Source organism: Mauremys reevesii, linkage group 16 (genome assembly GCF_016161935.1).
Source record: "Mauremys reevesii isolate NIE-2019 linkage group 16, ASM1616193v1, whole genome shotgun sequence".
Classification (NCBI taxonomy): domain Eukaryota; kingdom Metazoa; phylum Chordata; order Testudines; family Geoemydidae; genus Mauremys; species Mauremys reevesii.
Genome location: NC_052638.1, coordinates 17,897,925 through 17,921,464, shown reverse-complemented (window position 1 = coordinate 17,921,464; position 23,540 = coordinate 17,897,925). Strand labels below are relative to the sequence as shown.

The window sequence follows — 23,540 nt, the reverse complement described above, 5'->3', positions numbered from 1 at the left end:
TAGGAACACCACCTCCCTGAGGGATGGTAGCTATGTTGATAGAAGTATTCTCCCATCCACATAGCTGCATCTACACTGGGGGTTAGGTTGGCATAGATACATCAGTCTGGGATGTGATTTGTTTACCTCATTTTAAAGTATAAATAAAGCCTCAGATAGTTATTCAAGGAACAGTGTTATTTTCATATCTTCACCCCTTTTGTTAAAAACTAGCACAATGCCTACCTGCCTCTCTTACCCTTACTTGCCCATTCTCTTCTTTAACAGTTGTTAATGAGTCTCAGGAAACCATGGGAATCTCCCTTTAATCTTTCTTCCTTCGCTCTAAATACACACTATTATTTCCTTTCCTGATAGAGTTTTCAGTGGTGGTTTGTATTATCATTTGCTAAATGTATTATGTTACGCATCGTCATAATTATGGCCCATATCCCACCTCTAACTTTCATCCAGGAACGATCAGCATATTTGTACCCCCAACTTGCAGCTCCAGAGGTAGAGACATCTGTGCAATTAAAATGTAAATTGTATGGACCTGTTATTCCTCTCAGACCAATTTTACACTAGGTGTGTTTTTTAGTAGCGTTACTCCTGATTTGCACTAGTTAGTTGGCCTAATATGTTTCAACCCCTTGGTGGTTTGTCAGGAGGCCATAATTCCAGGGATACATTTTGTGCTATGTGAAAGATGAGGGATGAAAAATAAAACAGTTTATAATAAATAAAATGCAGAACACACTGTCAAAAATCAAGTAAAAAGTCCCCTTGGTTTCAGTAGAATTGTGTGAGTCACGTAAATTAATCTATTGACTGGCTTGAGTTATACAGCATTTATTCAACAAAGGGGAGCAAGCTGAGGTATATTCTGCCCACAAAGATGTAGGCTGGCTTCTCAAGTTGGAAAGTCAGTTCGACTAATGATTTCCCACTCTCATTAGGAAACACTCTAGAAATATGTGAGGAAACCCTTTCTGAAGCAAGATTTTCTTTTAATAGTTTGTAGATTATTGTACAGCTGCTCAGCCATACGAGGAATGAATTGCACAGTGTGCTGCTTGACATCCAGAGGGGGTCTGTGGGCCAAGCCCACCTCTGTGGCTGAGGCCTGGGCTCCACTTAAAAGTTTTGCTGGCACAGCAATGTCAGTTAGGGCGGTGAAAAAAAAATCACACCCTTAACTGACAGAACTGTGCCAGCAAAAACTTTAGAGTTGACGTTCAGGAAAATGGTATAAGCTACAGTAGCAAAAGAACTCTTTTTCTGATATAAGCAGCCTCTCCACTAGGAAGGTTTGCCAGTATAGCTCTGTTGACAAACTCTTTCTAATGTAGGCACGGCCTGAGCTGAGCTTGGTGCAGGGACCAAGCTGGGAGAGAGCTTTACGCCACCTGTTTTCATCTTCTATACTGGCGCAGCCTGAGGGATGCCCTAATTTGTGCTCAGCTGTCCGTGCCCCCCTGTGGGTTTTTGTGGTAGGCAGAAATAGCTGTGGAATAGGAATACCCTGGACATGCTCTCTTTTCCCCCAGCATGGCTTTTCCTGGGGGCTCGAGTGGTGGTGAGGTGGCGCCACCTACTCCAACTGTATGGCTGTTTGGACTCCTCCTATACTGGAGGGGGACAATCCGGCTGGTTCATGACTAGGGCCAGCTGGAAAATTTTTGCCTGAAATATTTTGTTGAAGAATAAAGGACGGCTTGTTTGACTAAACAAAAATTTTCAGGGAAAATTTTCAGTTTGGTTGAATATTTCCAGTTTGGTTGAATATTTCCAGTTTTTTAATTGAAAAAAATATAGTGTTCCTCGCCCGGCCCTCCCCCACCCCACACACGATCCTCACTCCCTTTATCTCCCAAAGGAAAAAGGCAGAGAAAGGAAAAAGCCAAAACCAGATTTTTTTTCATTGGGGGTGTGGCATATATAGTGCTATTTGACCAGCTCTGCTACAACCCTTTGACACCATGATTTGGGCTCCCTCTTTCTTACAAATGTGTCTCAAAGTTGGAAAAATACATCTCTTTCAGTAGTCCTAGGTATTTCTAAGGCACCCATCATATCTGAGCATTAACACAGCAATTAAGGTTTATATGGCAGGTATGTCCGGGGGATTTTGTGAGACTGCATTTAGTGCAGAATCCATTTACATCACCAAAAGCTAAGAGGAGAAAAAAATAAATGGACTGTAAAATAAAATACATAGGTGTTTATTTTGCTTACTTGATCATCTCATATTTATCCACTCAGAAGCTGGTGTGTGTGTGGGGTGGGGAGGATTTTGTTCACAAGTTCCCTTAGGATTGTGTTATATTTTAATGCACGTGCCTAGGGGTTGCAATAGGTGTAAAATGGAAAAAGCAAAGGGGGCATTTTTTAAATGAAACCAGTTAGTGTTGCCATTTGAACGGTTTAGAGAACATAGATAGACCACAAAGGCTGTTTAAATGATGTTGTCTGTGCTGCAGGGGTTGCATCAGGGCCAATGCACTGTAAGGGAGACACCAATTCTCTTTGTTTCAGCAAATGCAACTCATTTAAACAGCTTAAGGTCTTGCCCAATCACAGGAGTAGTGATGACCGGGCAATCACTGGCTGGTAATTTGGTATAGCTCACCAGTTCTGATCCCTACGTCTAGACAAGGCTTTCTGTGTTCTTTTTAGTAGGCATTGAGTGCTTTAATTTAACAACTACATTATTTCTATTTAAACATTGCAGAATGCATCACTGAGAACCTGCTGTGAGCTGCAGCCTACCACAGGTCTGTTCTGCATCCAGCAGTGCAGAGCTCCGTATTCCAAAATGGGGAAAGACCTTTGGTCTCTTCAGCTGCTCCCTGCATCCTTGCGTAACCATAGCACCCAGTCCAATTTGATTGTGAAATACTTGGGGAGATTAGAGAGATTGCAAAACCAGAAAACGCAGTAATAACGGGGGATTTCAACTATCCCTATATTGACTGGGTACATGTCACCTCAGGATAAGATGCATAGATATAATTTCTAGACACTGTGAATGGCTACTTCTTGGAGCAGCTAGTTCTGGAACCCAGAAGGGGAGAGGCAATTCTTGATTTTGTCCTAAGTGGCTCCCCGGATATGTTCCAAGAGGTGAATATAGCTGAATCGCTTGGCAATAGCAACGATAATGCAATGAAATGTAACATTCTTGTAGGGAGGGAAATAACCAAAAAATCCACTACAGTAACATTTAACTTCAAAAAGGGGAACTACACAAAAATGAGCTAGTTAAATGGACATTAAAAGGAACAGACTCGAGCAAAATGTCTGCAAGCTGCATGGAAACTTTTATAAAACACCATAATAGAGACTCCAACTAAATGTTTCCCTCCCTACACACACAAAAAAGTAAGAAGACGGAAAAAAATGCCACCCTGGCTAACCAGCAGAGTGAAAGAAGTGGTTATAGGCAAAAAGGCATCCTTTACCAATTGGAAGTCAAATCTTCCTGAGGTAAATAGAAAGGAGCGTAAACTCTAGCAAGTCAAGTATAAAAGTATAATTAGACAGGCCAACAAAGAATTTGAAGAGCCACTAGCAAAAGACAGAAAAACTAATAGCAAAAATGTTTTTACGTACATCAGAAGCAGGAAGCCTGCCAAACAATCAGTGGGACCACTGGACAATCAAGGTGCTACAGGAGCACTCAATGAAGACAAGAGAAGCTAAAGGAATTCTTTGCTATTGGCCAAGATGATCAAGGATGCAACCCCATGCTCTGGGTGTCCTTAAGCCTCAGACTGCCAGAAGCCGGGACTGAACGATAGGGTATGCATCACTCCATAATTACCCTGTTCCATTCATTCCCCTGAAGCATCTGGCGTTGGCCACTGTCAGAAGACAAGATACTGGACTAGATGGACCATTAGTGTGACCCATTATGGCCAGTCTTCTGTTCTCCACAAACCAATTGTTGTCTCAGGTCCATTCCTGAGTGTAAACAAGGATGTAGTAATAAAAACCAATAGTGACCAAAGATTTAACATATAAGCAAATAAAAAATTGGCCCAAACTTAAACTGCCCATACTACTAAGGTTATAAAGTGGGACACTTTGGGGCAAACAGTTGCGACTCATGGTGGCTGCTGCCAGTTTTGGCTCAACAGTGACACCGGCATGTGTCTCAGAGTGAAGGGATTTTTCCAGTCCCATGGTATTCTGAATGAGTTTATCATCCAACTCTGAAAAATGTTTTAGTTATTGAAAAATCCCCCCTTCTGTTGAAATGAAAAGCCAAGGCCTGAAAGAAGTTCCTGGGACACCAGGACATAACATGGAAAACCAGGACTGTGGCAGTAAAATCAAGCCCTAGGGTTACTTTGCCCTAGCTGTCCAATTCAAATTTGGATCCAGATTCTGACTTCAACATCCTCTTCCCAAAGTTAAGGGATGTGCGTGGGCTCAGTTTTGGATTGGGCCCATCTCTGCTTTTTGCATACATATACGGTGTGTGCATGTAAACAACAGGACCTTGATTAATCAGCCAGCTTTCTCTTTTGCTTCCTTCCCCTGATTATTGCTTGCATAAGGGAAGCTTATCTGCATCTAGATTTGTGCGCAACTGGTCTTTTTTCATGCTGTTTTTTCCCCAAATCCACTTAATTAGAAAGAGCCTCCAAAATAAATAAATATATAAACAATCCAGGTTTGCTGTTTGAACTAGCTCTTACAAAAAAGCCAGTGAGCAGCACTGATAAGGAGGAGCTCAGCTGCATTTTCCAGCAACAGACATCTCCCCTAATGCAAGCCACATTTCTTTTGTCCAAGTGCAATGGGTATTCTCCAGAATGGATATGAAAAGTAATAAGAAACTGTATGATTTAGTGATGACCCTCCCAGTGTCTGCTTTGAACAGACCTATGTCTGTTGTCAGGAGCCGGGCTGTTTTCAGCCATCAAAGCGTTTAGCCGAGTTTACAGTCTGTTGTTTACACTACTCTCCTGTACTATATTTTTCTGAGTACAGTTTAACTATTACACTGCCCCTGTGATGAGTATTCTTTTCATTTGGGGCTGCAGCAGCAGACGCTCAGGAGAAAAGCCTTGGAGCATTGTTTTTGGACACATACGTACACAAGTTATTAGAACAGAAGATCAAAGGAGGTGTCCCACTGTCTTCCTTTCAATGCTTCCATTGTGTTTGTATGCTGAAGCCTGCTAGAGAGTTAGAACTGGAGAGGGGGGAGAGAGAGAGAAAAAAAACCCTTTGCACAAAGGTACTTGTCACTGAGAGAAGCCCATAAAAGATGATGTGAGAAAAGACACCAGGTGGAGTATAAACCACCCTTATTGTTAAGAAATGCAAATAAAAATCCTCTTCTATATTAAAACTTTCTCACTTGTCATCTCTTAGATGCTAAGGGAAAAAGACTCTGATTATTGAAGTCATGGCACTATTTTTTATTTCACCTCCCTTTTTTTTTTATGTGTAGCACACTGTACACGATGTTGACTTCAGTTATTTTTCTACTTTCTCAGCACATTATAATAGTAGTTAGTAAATTTCATCTCAGCAAAATACTCTCCAGAAGAAAAACGTAAGGAGAAATGCTTTAAAAGAGCTCAAGAGTTGGTCTTTTTACACAATATGTTATATGGGTGGGATGTTCTGCAAGTTCAAGTTATTTGGGCTGGAACCTCTTGGCCCATGTTTACACCAGGGAAACTTTTACAAAAGAATCCCCACTAGTTCTAGCACAGTCCTTGAGTTCCTGCTGGTGGAACACAGAGCCCTTCCACGAAGCAGACCTGCAGATGACCCCCCCTTAGGATAGCACCTCATATTATCTGCATCAGAGGCTGCACCCACACCGAGCACCTAGCCGGGTCCTGTGCACAGTCTGTCTTGTGGAAGGGACTCTGCCGAAGCTGAGTCATCTTGCTGAGCTCAGCCTGGCCTTTGACCATGAGAACATGATAGTCCACAATATGTAGGGTTCTAATCATGGACTGGTAAACCCTTCAGGCAAGGAAATCCCCTTGCCAACATTCAGAGTTTTGGTGCTCAGTGTAATTGGCCAGTCTTCTCTCTGGTTGTGGTGACCTCCACCATCTGGCCTTTGTGTTGGAGATGGGATATATAGCTGATGGTGTCTTCAGAGAGAAGACTTTTGCTTGGCCATCTTCATGACAGGGAGAGTGTTATGAGATGTCACACCACCTTTACCAGGTGATCCAAGATCGGCTCCAAGGGCTGGATAGGGATTGGACAGGAATTCCAGGACCCATGAGATTCCTGAACCAGGGCTTACTAAAATCTGCTGATTTGGCCAGTTACTTAAAAAATGGTGGGAACATTAGATCCTGACACAGTCTCTAGACTGCTGTTCCTCTGGAATAGAGAGATGTCTGGCACCAGAAGAGTCCTGTGGCCCATCTGTGTCCAAACAGCATTCTTTGTCTCCCTTATCACCATCTTGCTATCTCTCAGCTTACTGCATATGGTGGGCTGAGTGTTGACATCTGCACTGGGGCTGCGCCAAGTCCTCCAAGCAAGGAGATACAGGAGGATACTAGTGTCGAGGCCAATGCACCATGAGCCTAAACAGCTTCATCTCAAAGAAAGCACTCCAAATGCACCAAGAGCTTTGATTACCTCAGACCTGCCTCCAGGACAGGCATGATTGAAGATAGCTCTTCACATTTGGGACAGCCCTAGAGAAAACCAGGATCAATCTGGCAAGGTCACAGAACTCACATCGCCACGAGCGCTTTCTGGATGCATTTTCCTGAATCTGAATGTGAATGTGCTCGTCTGTAATAGACATCTTTCTGCTGGACAAACACTGTTTGAAGTCACTGACCAATCTTCCTTCCTTGGCCAGGGTGGCCAGGGAGCTCATGGGGGTCACCAAAATAAATTAAATAGTTTTAAGAGACACGGCTTCTGTGGTGCTGTGGTCATGAGGAAGCTGACTGGAAGGCTCCCAAGGTGGAGGTGTCAAGTGCTGTGTGATCACCTCTGCTGCGAGAGTGGGGCTGCTCCAGATCCTTTTGACTACCACTACAGCTCTTGGGAACGACAAACCCTTCAGCACTTGGGGAATTCTATTTGTCTTATGCTGTGGAGCTGAGAGTCGGGAATGAGTGTCCTGCTCAGGTGGCATCTTTAGAGATGTAAACATGATTTCTTCCTTATACGGCACAGCCACCTTCACTGAAACTGGCTGCTGCTCACCTTACACACATGGATTTGATGGCGGAAGAGGGCACAATTTACACTTTTCTGTCTGGGGGGAATACCTGGAGCATCTCCTTCCCTTATGTCCTTTCCCACACCCGCTCCAAAAGAGAGAATTGGGCCCTGGATCTCTTGAGCAAGTGTTCATGATGTTGACACCTATCCACTAGGGCCGAGCTTGAGACCAGGACTGGACTAACCTTTAATAAGGGGAAGTTTAAAAAAGAAATGAGGAAGTGAGACACAAGTGAGGAAATCTAAAATCTGGAGACTCATTATGGAGGCTAGTTGACATAGTCACAGAAGACATGCATAACCCAAACCAAAAAAGGAAGTGTGAAGATACAGGGGGGAAACCAATATGGTTAAATGGCACAGTTCAAGAGATTATTCAAGTCAACTATATGTATCCTTCAATGAAAATCCAACCCTAGTGATAGAAAGGCACATGAACCATGGCAGATAAAATGATGGATGGAAATGAGGAGGGCGAGGAATTCAAAGTACAAATACACAAAGACACAAAGTCAAATAACAAGAAATTGGTAAAATGTATCAGCAGGGGGAAGCCTGTGAGAGAATTGGAGAGTTGACCGCACAAGCAGGGGGTAAAGGGACAATTAAGGAGGACAAGGACATTGCAGAGAAACAGTGTGCTTTTTGTGTAGCAGCCTTTACCCCAAATGATGTCTGAGAGAAACCATCTGTGGAGCTCTTGGTGCTCTTTTTAGTCTGAGGTCTCTAAAGAGAAGAAGAATCCTGCATGTAGCAGAGTGGTCGCAAGGGGCTGACTGGGTTAATCAGAATATTATGGGTTGGAACCATGCTCTACCCCTCAGTTACTAATTGTTCAGCTGGTGTGTATTTTCCCTCTCTCTTATGTAGTTGAATAAAGCAGCTTGTTCCCAGCCTGCAGTTCTGTAATTAGCGTGTGTTTCTTGTGCACTCGTTCTTGAGCTGTCCCTTTAAAAAATTGCAACAAACTGATAAATCAAAGGGCAACAGGTTACCCAGACCTGAGATGGGACTAAATATAGTCAAGCGCTCTTCTATAGGAACTGAATTGGTGGAGCTGCTAAGAAAAATATTCAATCTCCCATTAAAATCAGTGAATATACCAGAGAACTGGAGGGTAGTAAATGTGCCTGGCTTTAAAAAGTAACTAGAGATGATCCTAGAAATTATACAAGTGAACTTTGCTTCAGTTCTGGGAAAAATTGTTGAAATGATAATTAAAAATATAACATGAATAGAAAAAGATGAACCTGATATGATGGAGCAAACCAGCATGATTTCTCTAAATGAAAATTGTGCCTCACTAATTCACTAGAACTCTTTGAGCACATCAACAAAGTAGCGCATAAAGGAGAAATGATTTATTTGGGTTTTCTAAAAGCCTTAGGCAGGCTGGAAATGTGGAGAGCTGCATGGTGCAATCACCCCTGCTCCACCAATTTGCACTACCATTGAATTCTCCTGCCTCTGATGAACCTGCTGCCTCTGATGAACATTCCTTCCAGGTACATCTCCTGTTTATACTATTTTGAATGGCATTTAGGTTCATGGTAAGTCTGAACCCCATTCATGCTGTCTTATTTTACATTGCCACATGCAACCGGGTGATATGTGCCCCATTATGCTAGCCCTGATTTTTGACTATATTCTGTAACTGTGACCAAAAATAACTGTTGTTCAAATACATAATCAAAATAGACACAGGTTGTATTGGCGATACTGCCTTATGTTAGTACTTTGATGCACTTCACTGCACTCTTTCTAGGGGCTTTAAAACAGCCGCCAGAATTACAGATATGATTTCTTCCAGTCCTACATATCCATTTTTCTACTGCAAATATTAGCATTAATTTTACTGTGCTATTATCTGTTGAAAATAAATTCCTAGTGTGATCTTCTGTACTACTTCTTTGGTGAGAGAAATGTATTTCCCATCCTCAACATATTTACACTGTATCTAGATTCGAAAGGGTTTTCTATACACTCCACAAGATTATAGTACAGTCAGCACTAATGAAAAAGGAAATGAATAATACTATATGTCATGGCTTTCATACTTCACAAATTCCACTGGGGTCACAGGGTTAAATTAGAGACCTTTTAATCATTGGTACAGCTTTATGAATGATTGTACTTTACTCTGATAGTTTATTAGACGTCACTACTTAACATACATCTGACTCCTTCGAAGAAAAAAACAAAAGGCTTTGTGTAACTCAAAGACCCTGCAGTTATGAGGATCATTGTAACTCTACTGAGACAAATCTTGAGGGCCTATTCAGTTTGTATACCATATATATATTCAGGCCAAATGACACTGACGTTTGCCTGAGCCAAAACTGAATAAGGACCTCAAGAATTAGCCCATAAAGAATAATGAATACTTTCCTTCCCTAGTTAAAGAATAGGTGTTATTAATTATTCAATCTAATCTAATTGTTATATACTTATTTGTATTATGGCAGTGCCTAGAGGCCCCATTCAGACTGAGGCCCCGTTGTGCTAGAACTGTACACACACACACACACACACACACACACACACACACACACACACACACACACACACACACACACACACACACACACACACACACACACACACACACACACACACTCCCTCCCTCCCTCCCTCCCTCCCTCTCTAACTATGGTTTCTATTTACAACCTAATATATGGACCATATTATGTACCTAGATTTTTCAAGAGAAACTCCTTACTTTCAGTATGATATGTTCCTATATGACAAGCCTGTTGTTGCAAAATCATTACTGGTCATAATTAATCAGGACTTCTTATTATATCTTATCCAAAAGATGGAACCTCTTATAACGCTGTGCCTCCTAGATCCACACTGGAGCATTACTTCAATAATGATTCTGAAGGAATAATGCCACCTACTAAATCGTCATCACATCTTCCTGAAGCACCTGGATTTTCCTTGGAAATCTTCCATTCAGGTAGTAAAGACTGAGTCTTGCTTAGTTTACGAACTCTAATAAGATCACAGCCCTGAACTGGTATGACTGCAGAACATACAGTAACACACTTGATACATGAGAATATTCAGATGAAGCATAAAACACAAACTGGCAGAAAATAAATATAAGCTAATGGCCAGATTCTGATACAGTTACCTATCTGAGAAGGAAGGTACTTCCCTATGTAAATAAAAGTGGTAGAGTCTGTCTGTGAATGAGAACGGTACAGTAAGAGGTTCACATTTCAGCTTGAAATAAAGTCCATGAAGCATATTGTCTAATTCTGCTGGAAAAAGTTTCAAAGTGTAAGTAAAAACAAGGTTTCTGAATGGGTCTGCAACCAAAGTATATTGTAGAGCTTCCAAAGAGCCATATCAGAGTATGAGATTGCATTTGGAGTTTCAGGCAAAGTTATAATCAGAATCCCATGTGCTCTGCGGCAATGGTAGAAGTTCTGCAGCTGGTTCAGATAAATTAATAATGTCAGCTTTTTATTGAATTAGATATGAAAATGAGTAATGCAATCAGTGTTATAGTCCCCATATTATTTATTTTACATAAAATTCAGTTTATTCTGTCTCCAAATTCTCTGCTTTCAGGATGCCCCAGCTTGACATCTTTAGGTTTCAGAGTTAACATTCTATGAATGGGGCAGGTCACACCTCTATCACTGTGTCCATTTATACTCCATTCATGGTTTTCAAACTTTTCTTCACAACAATGCAGGCTAGAAATATCTGATTCTGTGACCATTTTTTCTGTAAGAGGTGAATTCCAGTGCAAATTCCATGGCTGGTGGGACTGATAAATGACACAGAAACCCTAGCCCTCTTGAATGTGATAGTTTGTAGTGAAAATCAATTTACAAATGCTTGGGGAAAACAATGAAAGAACATTATTGTGTTTATTTGCTTATTTCTATATTCCTAAATGGAACAAAGAGCCCTCAAAAGTACAATAGAGCTAGAAACAACCGAGGTACCCATCTGGAAATGTTCTGACCATACATGGAAGTGTGTGTATGTAAGAGAGAGAGACCAACAGACAGCACGCAAGAGGAAGGTGATCGTTCTCTGAAGCTGTTGTCATGGCTAAGAGGAATAGTACAAAGACATACATGAAGTTCAACCAGAAAACAGCAGGCATCCTTTAGGACTCCACCCTGATAATGGTGGCCACCTATGCTTTATTTTAAGGGGCAAAATAATTTGGGGCCTGATCCCACAAGTTGCTGAGCACCTCCTATGAAGTGCTGAGTTCTGTGAAAATTGAGCTCAGCAACTTGAAGGATCAAGACCTGAGTGTCTAATATCCCTTATCAAATCAATACAGGATGAATTTTGTCCCATATTTCAGCAATAATTATGCAAAGAGCATATATTGTTACAAATATATAATGCCCTGACCCTGTCATGATGTCTGCACGGATGGACCCCGACACCATTTGTGAAGTCATGGGGGCTCTGCAAGGACTTGTGGTGCAGCTGTGTTGAGCTCATGGCAGAACTGGGGCCTCATTTTGTTTCAGGAGTTGAACATTGTGGGGTGGAGTCCCTTTAAAAATATTGCAGGGCATTTTTTGAAATTGCCCTTTTATTTCCTTGAAATGTATTATGTAGATAGTCACTGTAACCCTGAGTAAGTCAGAGTTTGATTTAGCTTAAGAAAAAAGGCCACGCTGGGAGGAAAATAGAACTGATATTATAATTTCAAATTGCCTAATATCTGTCAGAATTTTCACAGGTGAATCTGAAGCCCCAAGGAGTCTGATTGATCTAACCCCCCCTTTCTTCTCCCCAAAACAAGAAGCAGTCTTCAAAGGAACAAATACATAACATAAGATATAGGCCAAATAAATTATTAAAATATATAAAAAGAAAGAGATTCAAAAAGAGATGCAAATTATTGGCTATTTGACAAGCAATTGATGCTTTTGCAATCATTGAACGTCGCAATTCATGAGTTTTATTTGCTAGACAGATAAATAGTTGAAATAATCTGGAAAGCAAATTTCTCTCTCTCCATTATTCAGGGATCAATCAGCTATTAAATGTTTTAGTTAATGTCTCAAGAGTGATTGTGATTTGTAGAGTCACTTCACATCAGAGTTTCACCACATACATTTTGGAATCTCGTATTGAGATGAGTTCCAAGCCCATCTCCCCTGAAATCAAAGTGTTTGAAAACACAGATGTAGACTGGAATTTTTTGGCCTGGGCCCATCTGGACCAATCCCTGTATAGTTTGAGTAGTGGTTTGTAGAGTAAAATTCTTGGAAATCTCCATTTTTTTCTTTCTCAAAACTTAAACTAGTAATCACGCTGCTCTCCTTGTTCTCTTTTATCTCTCTTAGCTGAACTCCAAGAATCCCGAGGGAGATATAATTTTCATAAAATAAAAAATAATGACCAGCACAAGGAAGGAAATAAGTTCTTAATGACTAAAAATTCTCTTTACAAAACTGCAAGTTTTTTGATGTATCGTATCTGTAAAACAATAGCACTGTCTCAAATGCTGGAAAAGGAAGAGAAGGTTTTTTTTAAAGTTTATGTTATTCATTTATTTTTTAAGGCTGATTGAGGCCTTTGTCCACCACCCTAAGCCATTAAGAAACATCTCTGGAACTGAACCTGCAATACTTTTCCCATGTGAGCAGTGATTTCAGGGAGATGGCTTGTGTGAGGAAAGATGCACATGAGTAAGGTATTGAACCTTACACCTGTAGAATATCTGCACTTTTCAAAACACCCCAGCTTTTCTGGAAATTAGGAAATTGAGAATCAAGGGCTATGTGGTTTTAGGGTGCCTCTCCCTCAGTATCTGAGTGCCTGAATTAACTTTACACTGAGGAATAACTTGCTGAAGTTACAAGAAGGTATATATATTTGTATTAAATTTCCAGGTACGGGCGCATTCCACATCAGTAATGTGGAGGCATTATGTTACTCTGGGGTATGAGCTCATTCATATGAAGATTTTTTTTTAAACACTGAAAATATAGCAGAAGCATCCAGACCTGTGGTTCTGATGCAGGCAAAACACTCAAGAGGTCAATGAGACATTAGCTTCTGAGGGAGCACAGTAATGGGTAATTAAAATGTTTGATAAACAGATTTTGAGTCCAGTCTTACAGCTCTATGGGGTTAATCTTGTGAGGTTTGAGTGCTTTCAAGTCTTATGGAAGCTGATGGTCCTGATTCTGGGGTTCCTTACAGCTCCTTTGAGCTGGCTGTAAGGCTGGAAGAATACTGTTATTTCCCCCATCGGATACCCCTGGAGTATGGGTGCTTCCCCAGTGTTGAAATGTTAGTGAAACTGTCCCGTGCCATAATCCCCTTTGAAGCCCCTGGCATATAAGGGAAGCATAGGGAGTGTTGCTGGAGCACATTGCACTCCAGCCTGCTCTGGGCTTCTGATCAGCCTTATAGGTCAGTTTCAGCAGAACCTGAATTAGAGCAGCCTCACAGGCTGTTGTAGTTTGCACCAAGGACTGCTCCAGTTCCCAGCCGGTCCCCTATCTAGGTACTGCAAAGCTGGCATAAAGCCACTTTTATTACCCACCCTGCCTTGTGTCTGCAGTGAAATCACTTTGGCTGGCATGGACAGTCGAGACCAATGGGAGAAAAACATAAAAATAATCACATGCAATAGACACCTTTTATTAAAATGTGCAACCCCAGGGGCTGGTAGAGGTTGTATATTTTCTTCATTCAGCCCTGAGGGGAAGAAAAATTTGGAAAGCTGCAGCTAAACGTGGGGAATGATGGGGACCCGAGTGTGCTTAGAGCGTGCAGCGCGTTCCCAAAGTTTCCTCCCTGCAGCTGTATGAACTAGTGCATCAGATTTAGCAAACACATTTCAGTTATTAGAAAGAGGCCTCCTCCTTTTGCCTTCCCTGGGCTTTCTCTGTGGCTCTGTGCTCTGCTGCCTGTGTCTGGCTGGAAGTGAAATGCACTAGAGCTGCTGCTGCTCCTTTCTTTTTTCTTTTTTTTTTTTTGAGACTCCAAAAGGATCTTTATTCCCTTTCATGTGCCGCCTCAGTCCAATAGGAATCCAGAGGCTGCCTGCAAGTGGTCTAATCTCAATGAGGTGTCAATCATGTTCCCTGGTGGGTGAAGTAAGGTCTTTTGTAACCGCCTCTGTCTTTGGGAAAAGAGGAGAGAGAGGAGAAAGACTTCAGCAGAGAGAGGAGGAACGCAGGACCGTGCTGCAGAAGGGGAACTGAGATTTGATTTTGATTTTGCTTTAGCAGGGGGGAAAGTGGAGCACATGGATTTCTAAAAACGTTGGGATTTTATTAAAAAAAAAAAAACCACCACTGAAAACAGTCCAATGAATCGCAATTGCAGATCAATGCAGAGAAATGGGGAAACTTCACTCGAAACATGGTTAGTTCCTTTCACTTGCTACTCCCACAGCCCCGTTCCCCCTTGTTTGGATTTCGGGTTGTTTGCTGCGATTTTTTATACCGGTGTCTAATGATCTTCCTTTATTATTTCCCTCCCCTACACTCTCCCGTGGACCTGCCTAGCTGCCGTTTGTAAACCCAGAGAAAGTCCAGAAGGTAGGGATGGCTCTGTATTGCTAGTAACTTTCACACTCCCCCACCCCTCTCTCCCCCTAAAACTTTCTGCGGCGGGTTCGGTGGGACTGTGGTGGCCGGCTCAGGATTATACCCCCCCCCAACACTCCCACCCTGGGGCAGGCAGAGGGCATGGGTGCGCTGCTCCAGTGTGTGGCATTGTCTCTTGTGCTTTCCTTAGGTGATAGTTTTGCAGTGAACGCCTCCCTGGCTCGGAAAGGGATTGAGGACTGGATGGTGAAGCAGAAATACTTCGGTAGCAGCGGGGGCAGCAGTACGGGACTCCTGCAAGGCTGCCAGCACCGGGCTGTTTGCAGGCTCTCCAGCACCAGGGTATGTCAGTGTCTCAGCTGCACAAACTCCCCCTCCCCCGCTCCTCTTCAAACACTGAAAGCCCAAGCCCCTTTCTCCCTTCCCTTCCCAGGATCAGCTGCTCTCCTTTGCCCAGATGCTGCTTTTAGGGGCTGCCCCGGTGGGTGGCTTCCTTCCTGGTGCCCCTTTGATGAGGTTAGAATCCCAAAACAAACTCTCCTCTGGCGTAAGAGCCTGCTAGAAGTACAGGCACCTGCCCACTAGTTTATTAGCAGGACGATTAGTACAAAACCCACTGCAAACAGGAACACACAGAAAACCATTGGAATGCGCCCAGCTCCCAAAACCTACCAAGAGAAGCTACTGTCTGTGGCAGAGAGTTATTGCTGTGACTCTTTGACATAGGAGTTCAGGAGAGCCGAGCCACGAAGGAGCCTTTTTTATTACTTTCCAAACGTGTTATTTACTGTTTTGGTCACACGATTTCTTTTTAAAGAGTTTTTGAGCTTGCCACTTGTCACTTCCCAGTTCATCTGTGAGCATATGCTCCTGGGGGAAGTCTATATACCCCACCTCACTCTAAATTCTCCGTGTAAAGTTTGGGCAAGAGGTGGGTTGTAGGTTTCTTTCTTAATGCTGCCCCTTGAAACTGAAGGGAATGATGGGGGTGTAGGAGGCAGTGATTCTCAAATACTGTCCATCTACTCTTTTAGGATCTCATCCAAAGCTCACTGAAGTGTATGGAAAGACTCCCACTGATTTCAATGTGCTTTGGATCAATCCCTTAAACTGGGTCAGTGGAAGAGTAACCTGAGAGATGAGGAGACTGGAATCTGTGCTCCCCAGTGCAGGAATGTGTGTCAGAAAACAGTCAGGGCAGCATCACCAAACATCCTGCAGACTTTTGTGTTTGTGAGGAGGCGTTTCATTGTAAATGGTGCAGTTTTTACTTAACATCTGGACTTTACATTTCCTCTTGTTTGAGATGTGAGAATGGATGAGAGACTATGTTGGGGTCTTAAAACCTTTCCCTTGTGAGAAGTGATAAATAATTTGGAGATCATTGGATGCTAAGCGAAAGGAGTAAGATGCTATATAAGTGTTATTTATTATTGATGGACAAATTAATTTTGCTCACTGTTAAACTCTCTTAGCCACCATTGGTTTGAGGGTTTGACTTGGAGTTTTGTGTTGCAGAAAATGTGATGACAGTGGGCGAAAGAATTTCTCATTTAAAATAGTGTGTGTATAATCTGTATCAATAAATAGAACATAATAATTCTGCCTGCAATTATTCTTCAGATAAACCCACTTTTGCGAGTCAAACTTTTGGATTTGTGTGTTCTACCCTTAACTGGCAGGTTTGTCTAGGAAAGAGAGTCTCAAATTTAAATTGAATACAAAAAGAAAACATAAGTTTAAAATACAGGAAAAACCTCACAAATTTGAACATACGTTTTTTGAATCTCAACGATACTTTGAGAGATTTGCAAAACTCTAACTCCATGAGTTTTATTCATCTCTATATATATTAGTAAAAAGTAATTGTTTTTCTTAGTTAATTAAGCAATTAGCTAAATTATCCATACTTTTTACTGTCCTCTAAAATTAGTTAATTTGAAATGTGTTTGAATGCACTGGTCCATAGAGGGTGTTGACTGTACCTCCTAACATATAGTTTGGTGTAGAATGTTTCAAAATAATCGTGGCCTGATATTGCCCATAATATATGGCCTCATTGCCCGCTAATTGCTTTAATGCTATTGGCATCCTGCTGGAAGCGGGCTGTGACAGTTAATTAAGGTTCCTTAAGATATGAATTTTATGTAATATGGAAGCAGATATTTCTACTACTATTGCCGAAACAGATAAGCTGTGTGTAAAGATTATGGAGTCAAGGTTGCAAGACCAAGTCTAAGACCTATCTTTGATTCACTGATCTACCAAGATATCATAGAATCATAGAAATGCAGAGCTAGAAGGAAACTCAAAAGATCATCTAGTCCATTCCCCTAAGCTATCAAGTGGACTGCAGCCTAGCATCTTAGTTATTAGTTAATTTCAAGATGCAGAAGTGACTAATATTTATAATCAATTTTATGGAATTGATTTACATACCCAAACAATACCGGACTGTTATATTTGAATCAGTCAAAGTTTTTTCTTTGTGCTTGTGCCATAGTTGAAAATTTGGTTTTCCATTAAAACCTATTTTAGTGAAAAAATCATATTTTAATGATGATTTTAGTGAAAAATCATATGCTATTGTGGTTTGTGGTACAAATAGTTAAATCAAAAAGAGATGAGACTGTGTGGATTCAGGGAAATATCCAATTGAGTTTACATTAGAGAAAAATCAGGGGCTCTAGGAATATTTTTGTTCGCTATTGAGCCTCTTCTCAGGAATCTCTAAAAAGAATCATGATAATGATGATGATCTGTTTAGCATTTTGGGCCTGATTTTGTGAAATGTTGTGCATCTTCTCTTGGCTTTTGATGAGAGTTGAGAGCACTCAACAGTGTTGTGCTGTGAAGTTTTGGATTGTCTTGGTGAAAAATTGTTCATAATAGAGAAGTCTGACAATACATTACATATATATCAGGATATAAACCAGTTGCAGGCTGTTTTCTCAAGAACAGGGCCACTAAAATGGTCTGCTTCACTTCTGTCATCCAAGGAAGTTGACACTAATGTAGCTGTTTTAAAGCAACAAGGAATGAATAAATTAATAAAGTTTAGTATGTTCACTTAAAATGTAAGATGGAATGTACATGGATGAGTTTCCTAAACCAGTTGATGGAAATATTTAAATTAAATTAATGGAGATATCCTATCTCCTAGAACTGGAAGGGACCTTGGAAGGTCATCAAGTCCAGCTCCCTGCCTTCACTAGCAGGACCAAGTACTGATTTTGCCCCAGATCCCTAAGTGGCCCCTCAAGGATTGAGCTCACAACCCTGGGTTTAGCAGGCCAATGCTCAAACCACTGAGTTATCCCTCCCCCCATTTGTGTCCACTGAGGCCTTGGCTACACTGGTGCTTTACAGCGCTGCAACTTCCTCGCTCAGGGGTGTGAAAAAACACCCCCCTGAGCGCAGCAAGTTACAGGACTGCAAAGCGCCAGTGTAAACAGTGCCCCAGCGCTGGGAGCGCGCGGCTCTCAGTGCTGTAAGCTAATCCCCTCGGGGAGGTGGAGTACGTGCAGCGCTGGGAGAGCTCTCTCCTAGCGCTGGCGCTGCGACCACACTCGCACTTCAAAGCGCTGCCGCAGGAGTTTCGAGTGTAGCCAAGCCCTCAATCTTGAACTGTTTGACAGGAGCCTGGTTCAAAAATTCAAGAGCTGTTCTATTACTGAACTGTAGTTTAGAGTGTTTCCTGATTGGAAGAAGCTTTGCTCAGCTGATTTCCACCCCCACCCCCCGCCCGCCCCCCAACATTCATGAGGAGAAAACTAATTAGTGTCCAGCTATTGCCAAATGCATCAGTCATCTGAGTAGGATGTCATAGTAGTAAATTGTTGTTGGGTGAAGGCACGAACAAGGGTAAAGCGATTGCATCTGAAATATGCACTTTTGGTGTGTAAACAGCCTTCTCTTCTGGGATAAGAGCTCTGATCTCATGAAAGCATTGACACCTGCCCAGCAGGGGCTGCTATGCTCTAAATTTTTAAATCTGTGTAGGCTGGGGTTAAATTGCAGCCATCCCGTTCCATGACACTGAATTAAAGAAAAAAGCAATTTTGTGGCATCCATGAAAAGTATGGTGGCTTGAGTTATCTTCTATTTTTAATGCTAATTGAAACCACTAGGGTTGTACATTACAAAGCCTTTTAGGGAAGTAGAATACATTTGGTTGCTACTTATGAAGGAGTTAATTTGAGGCTGGAGGAAAAGAGAAAAGCTTCCTGTCACTGAGCGGATTATCCCTTATCAGTTTTCATTTATTCATCTTGTTTATTTTTACAAACTATTTCTGCCGACCACCATTATTTGAATTTTTTTTAAAACTAAAAAGCAGCTCTGCGCTAGAGGGGAAATTTTTAAATATAGCATTTGCTTAATTCAATTTACTTTTATCTTCAAAGCCGTAACAATTTTTACTAGTTTCTTACTCGAGTGTCTCATCAAAATCGGAGTTCTGGGTTGAAAAATTGGTTATTTTCAATTGCCTGTATGGTCCCAAACAAACTGGTACCCACTGAGCCAAGTTGGAAGTTATCATGATGGAAAAACTAGGAAAGACTTTAGGTACTGGTATATTGTTAGGACTTTATACAGCTCTTGATTTGCGTGCTCCACTCTTCTTGACATCAGTGAGATTGCACACCCTGGCTGGGAACAGTTTACAACAGTTCACTGGTTTTAAGATTGGGGCATGCTTTCCATATGTTCTATGCCTGTAACTTCTATTGACATTAATGGGCATTCCATGCATTGTTTGAGAAGAGAATAGACCGCAAAGTGTCAGCGTCGATACTCTTCTAACAGGATCTTTCTTTTAAAAAAGATTGATCTGTTTAATAGTGCGTGTAAGCATGCATGTGTATCTGTACATAGATATAGTCTGTAAAGCACACATGTAGATAGCTCATGTGTGCTGAATGAAAACATAATTCCCTAAAAATAATTTTATGATTTTTTGTCCAGATTCACATTGCCTTGAAAGCCATTCAAATGGTAGAGTTAAAATGAGTAGAACTCTCTTTTGAGAGGCTGACCTTTTGTTGTCATGGTAGCAATATAAGTTTATATCTATTGGATAATTTATCTGTCTACCATATTGCTGTGTTGACTACTTAAAATGTTCTTTTTTTTAACTTGCCTCCTGTCAAGTAGGCACATAGTCTACCTCATTGTTGGAATTTTGTAACTAATATACTATACTGACTTACAGAAACCTGGTTAAAATTAACAATGGGTTTGTCAGTTCTAGGTATTGCTAGGGTTTGAATAATTGTTAAGTTTGCACGCATCAGGTGTAGTAGACCAAAACAAATTCACCCAAATTTTGCAATGAAAGAAATAGCAGAGAAAAGCCCTAAGTACTGTTGAGATTTTGGTGCCAAGAAACCAAGACAATTTAATTACTGGTGCACATAGTACATCTTGACCATGTTGGTTTGGGAAAATTACAATATGAACACTAAAAATCAAAGACTCTCTGAAAGTATTAGTGCCATGGTGATGAGATTAGTGAATTGACCAATACTGTAGCAGAAAACTGGATTCCAGGGGAATTATCCTTGAATGATACCAGTTGGTACAATTAAAAGCCACAATGCAGCAGCCATATGGAAAGTGTTAGACATCCTTACATGGTTTCAAAGCTATGTGCCAGAGGTTAAATTGACATATGAAGAAAATCATAAATTAAATATTTTGTGTTATGAAATTAGAAAGTCGACTTGCTTGAGCCATATGGAGGAGGTGGATGGAAGATGATCTGCATTTCATCTGGGCTTGTTTCAAAGATACTTTAGATTAAATGTGGTGCATTGTCAATTTAGGATGTTGATTAGAAAGCTAAATGGCCTGTGAAGTCTCTGCAAACAAACCTTGTTAAATCAATTTATTCAATCTCTTCAGACAATGAAAAATATGAAAGTTGGAGTTACTGAGATTGATGTTTATAATGATGAAATATATCCTGTTTAGTAGCTGAGGGAGGTCTAAATCTGAGTGACATGGGAAGGTTATGTTACTTAGGCTTTCCAGTGACAGATAGCACCGCCTGTTTTATACATGAAAGGTGGGCGGTTTTATGGAATACATTCTCTTCCTGTGTAAATTAGGATGAAATAGAACAATGATGTGTTATATTCCATATTGTTTTAAATGTAAATAATTTCTTCCAGGCTTTTATACTAAAACTTCTTGCTTAGAACAAAGATGAGAAATTTGTTACATTCTGGATATATGGAAATGTTCTTTACACTACAGTTCATTAACAGAAGGTTCCTCTGTAAGATTTTTTTGTTTTGTTTTTTTTTAAGATCTATAATAAAACCCAGGAGGAGCTAAGTAAGTGGATATTTGTAGGCACCGCTCAGAAGATGATCTTGGTTGACTTGAATGGTTGCTTTTGAACTGGGTTAGGAAGAGAGGAAAGAGGAGTCACTTGAGTATTGAAACTGTGTAAGGGTTGATTTTATTCTGAAGGAGGGGAATTGTTGTTCCATGATGATTTTTAAAACAAATCAGAATGTGCAGTCGGTGCACCTCCCACGGGTTGGCCTTTATAGAAATTCTTGTGGATGAGCTAAGCTTCGTGAATGTTAGCATCAGAACTTGGTAGAAAAGTAAATGGCAGATATTGAAATGCAAGAAATATTTGGAGCAATTATTTGTAATATGTCACCTCTCTTCCCCACTCTCCCCGCCATCTGCACTGAGTAGAAGTACCTGTAACTTTGAAAACTCAGACTAAGAGTCTCTGACTTTGTGGTATATATTAAGGTACACTTCAACTCTGAAAAGTGACTATGGGAAAACGATGCCTTTTTTACTCCATGTGTAAATTTAGTCCTATCTGCTAATGCATGTGGGTAACCACATCCACAAACTAAAACGTATGTATGAATTTTCTGACTTATGTGCTTAGATAAGTGGCAGTTTATAGCTGCAGTTGATGAAGGCACATTTAAAAAAAATTAGGGACACAGAAAGCAGCCCCCTTTGAAATATTTGGTATGGTGTCACCCGTGCTTTTTCACAGCCATCTAGACTGGCCCTGACACCCCTGTTGTTTGGATCAATGCCTTCTCCAGAAGAGTGCCAATATGCAAATCATACTGAATTGGGCCAGGTTGCATCTTACTTTTAAAGAGATCAAATTGTATTGTGATGGCGAGACCATCAAACTCATTTTTGGATGTTATCGACTTTGGATGTAAAGCTGGTCACCCACTGGTCACTTGCAGAGAGAGTCCCCTGTGAATCCATGGATCTCCTCTGAAGTATAGAGAGGAGACTGCTTTTATTCTGAACAGAATTTAATTTATAAAACTTCTGAAGTGCCTAGATTTTCTGCCAAATAACCTTGGGCTTCAGTCTAGCAAATGTACACAGCATTTGTAACGTTAGATCTTAGATGGATTGGCATGTGGTCAGCACAGTCTGTGTGTTGTCCATCCCCGAGAAATACTTTGTGTTTTGTGCTTATGATGGAATTTAATGCATTTGGGGCCATTACCGTGGCAGCTTTAAAGGATTAAGTATATTGAGGTTCCCATTAAAGTATAACTCTGTGATTTAAGATCAGTGGAAGAAAATCATGCAAGAGTGTTTGATCTTGGGTGCAGCCACACATGCTGTGAGGTATAAAATAAGGGGATAAGCTCAGTAGGGAAGTAAGAGTACAAAGTGTTGTCTTGCAGGAGGAATGGGATTTGGAGCAGACTTGGATCTTTTGATCCACAGTCTGATGTGAATTATGTGTGGTACTGAGGTGACAGATTTGTCTTGGGGGAGGAAAAGGGATGCATGAGGGCGTGTTAGGTCCCATCAGAGATAGTTTGCTGTCTGATTCTCCAAAGAGATGATGGTGGTAGCCAAGGTCTTAGCTGTTTCCTGTTGTCCTGGCTGAAAGTGTCTATAATTCCACCAGGGTTGTTTATGCAGGTAAAAGGAACCAATAGATAAGTAAAAAAGATCGTGACTGTAAAACGAAGTCTTATGCAAAAGTGCCATATAGAGCACAAGTGCCTATACAGGGCCTTGATCCTGCACTCTTTGTCCAGGAAAATCTCGTATTGACTTCAGCGAGAGCTTTTCCTGCGCAAGGAACACAGGATCCTGAGCTCCTAGAGTAAAAGGCAATCTGTGGATTGCATAAGATGCTGTGGTTAAGCCTGTGTCACTGTTTCCATTATAAACCTCTCTCTTTTTAAAACAATAAATAATAATTTTGTTTGTGAACTTTCCAAGTCTTTCTCTGTCTCTCCCTGTTCACATAGTGTACGTGTGTATATGCTACAGACACTCTCTCCCCTAAAAGAGAGAACATCAGAATCTAGCAAGGAGAATATCTGTCATTCCAGCTGAGCAAGGTCTAAGGCAATAACCCAAAATATCCTGGAAGAAATTCTAAAAAGCACTGAAGAAATCAATCATCTAATCCTAGAGGAAGGTCTTTGATGTAATCCTAGCAAGTTTATACTGGGAGCCTGCCTGTTTCTTTATGGTCAGCTGTAGACTTTCTATATGAAAAGTGGATGAAATAATTTCATATGCTTCTGCTTTAAAAAAAAGACGTTTCATAGTTTTCTGAAGTGTACACACTGTTTAAATGCAGACTGTGGCTTTTAGCCTAAGACCAGGTGGGGAGGAAATACTTTTCAAAACAAGTACTTATAGAAAAATAAATAATTATTTGATATTTTCCTGTGGAAGTACTGTCCCCCATTTAGTCATGCTGAATATTTAATTTTGTTTTGAGGGTAAATGTTACAGGTTATC

At 41.0% G+C, this 23,540-nt stretch overlaps 1 protein-coding gene across 6 annotated transcripts in view; it reads left to right on the top strand.

Annotated features, from left to right (window-relative positions):
* NKD1 (NKD inhibitor of WNT signaling pathway 1) overlaps window positions 1–23,540 on the top strand; it is a 371,729-nt gene that overhangs the window by 211,511 nt on the left and 136,678 nt on the right. For all 6 annotated transcript variants that reach the window (XM_039503847.1, XM_039503842.1, XM_039503843.1 and 3 more), the window contains 4 exons: window positions 10,025–10,168; window positions 14,439–14,577; window positions 14,721–14,753; window positions 14,953–15,104. In XM_039503847.1, coding sequence (XP_039359781.1) covers window positions 14,553–14,577; window positions 14,721–14,753; window positions 14,953–15,104 — 210 coding nt within the window. In that variant the 5' untranslated portion in view covers window positions 10,025–10,168; window positions 14,439–14,552. The remainder of the gene's footprint in view (window positions 1–10,024; window positions 10,169–14,438; window positions 14,578–14,720; window positions 14,754–14,952; window positions 15,105–23,540) is intronic.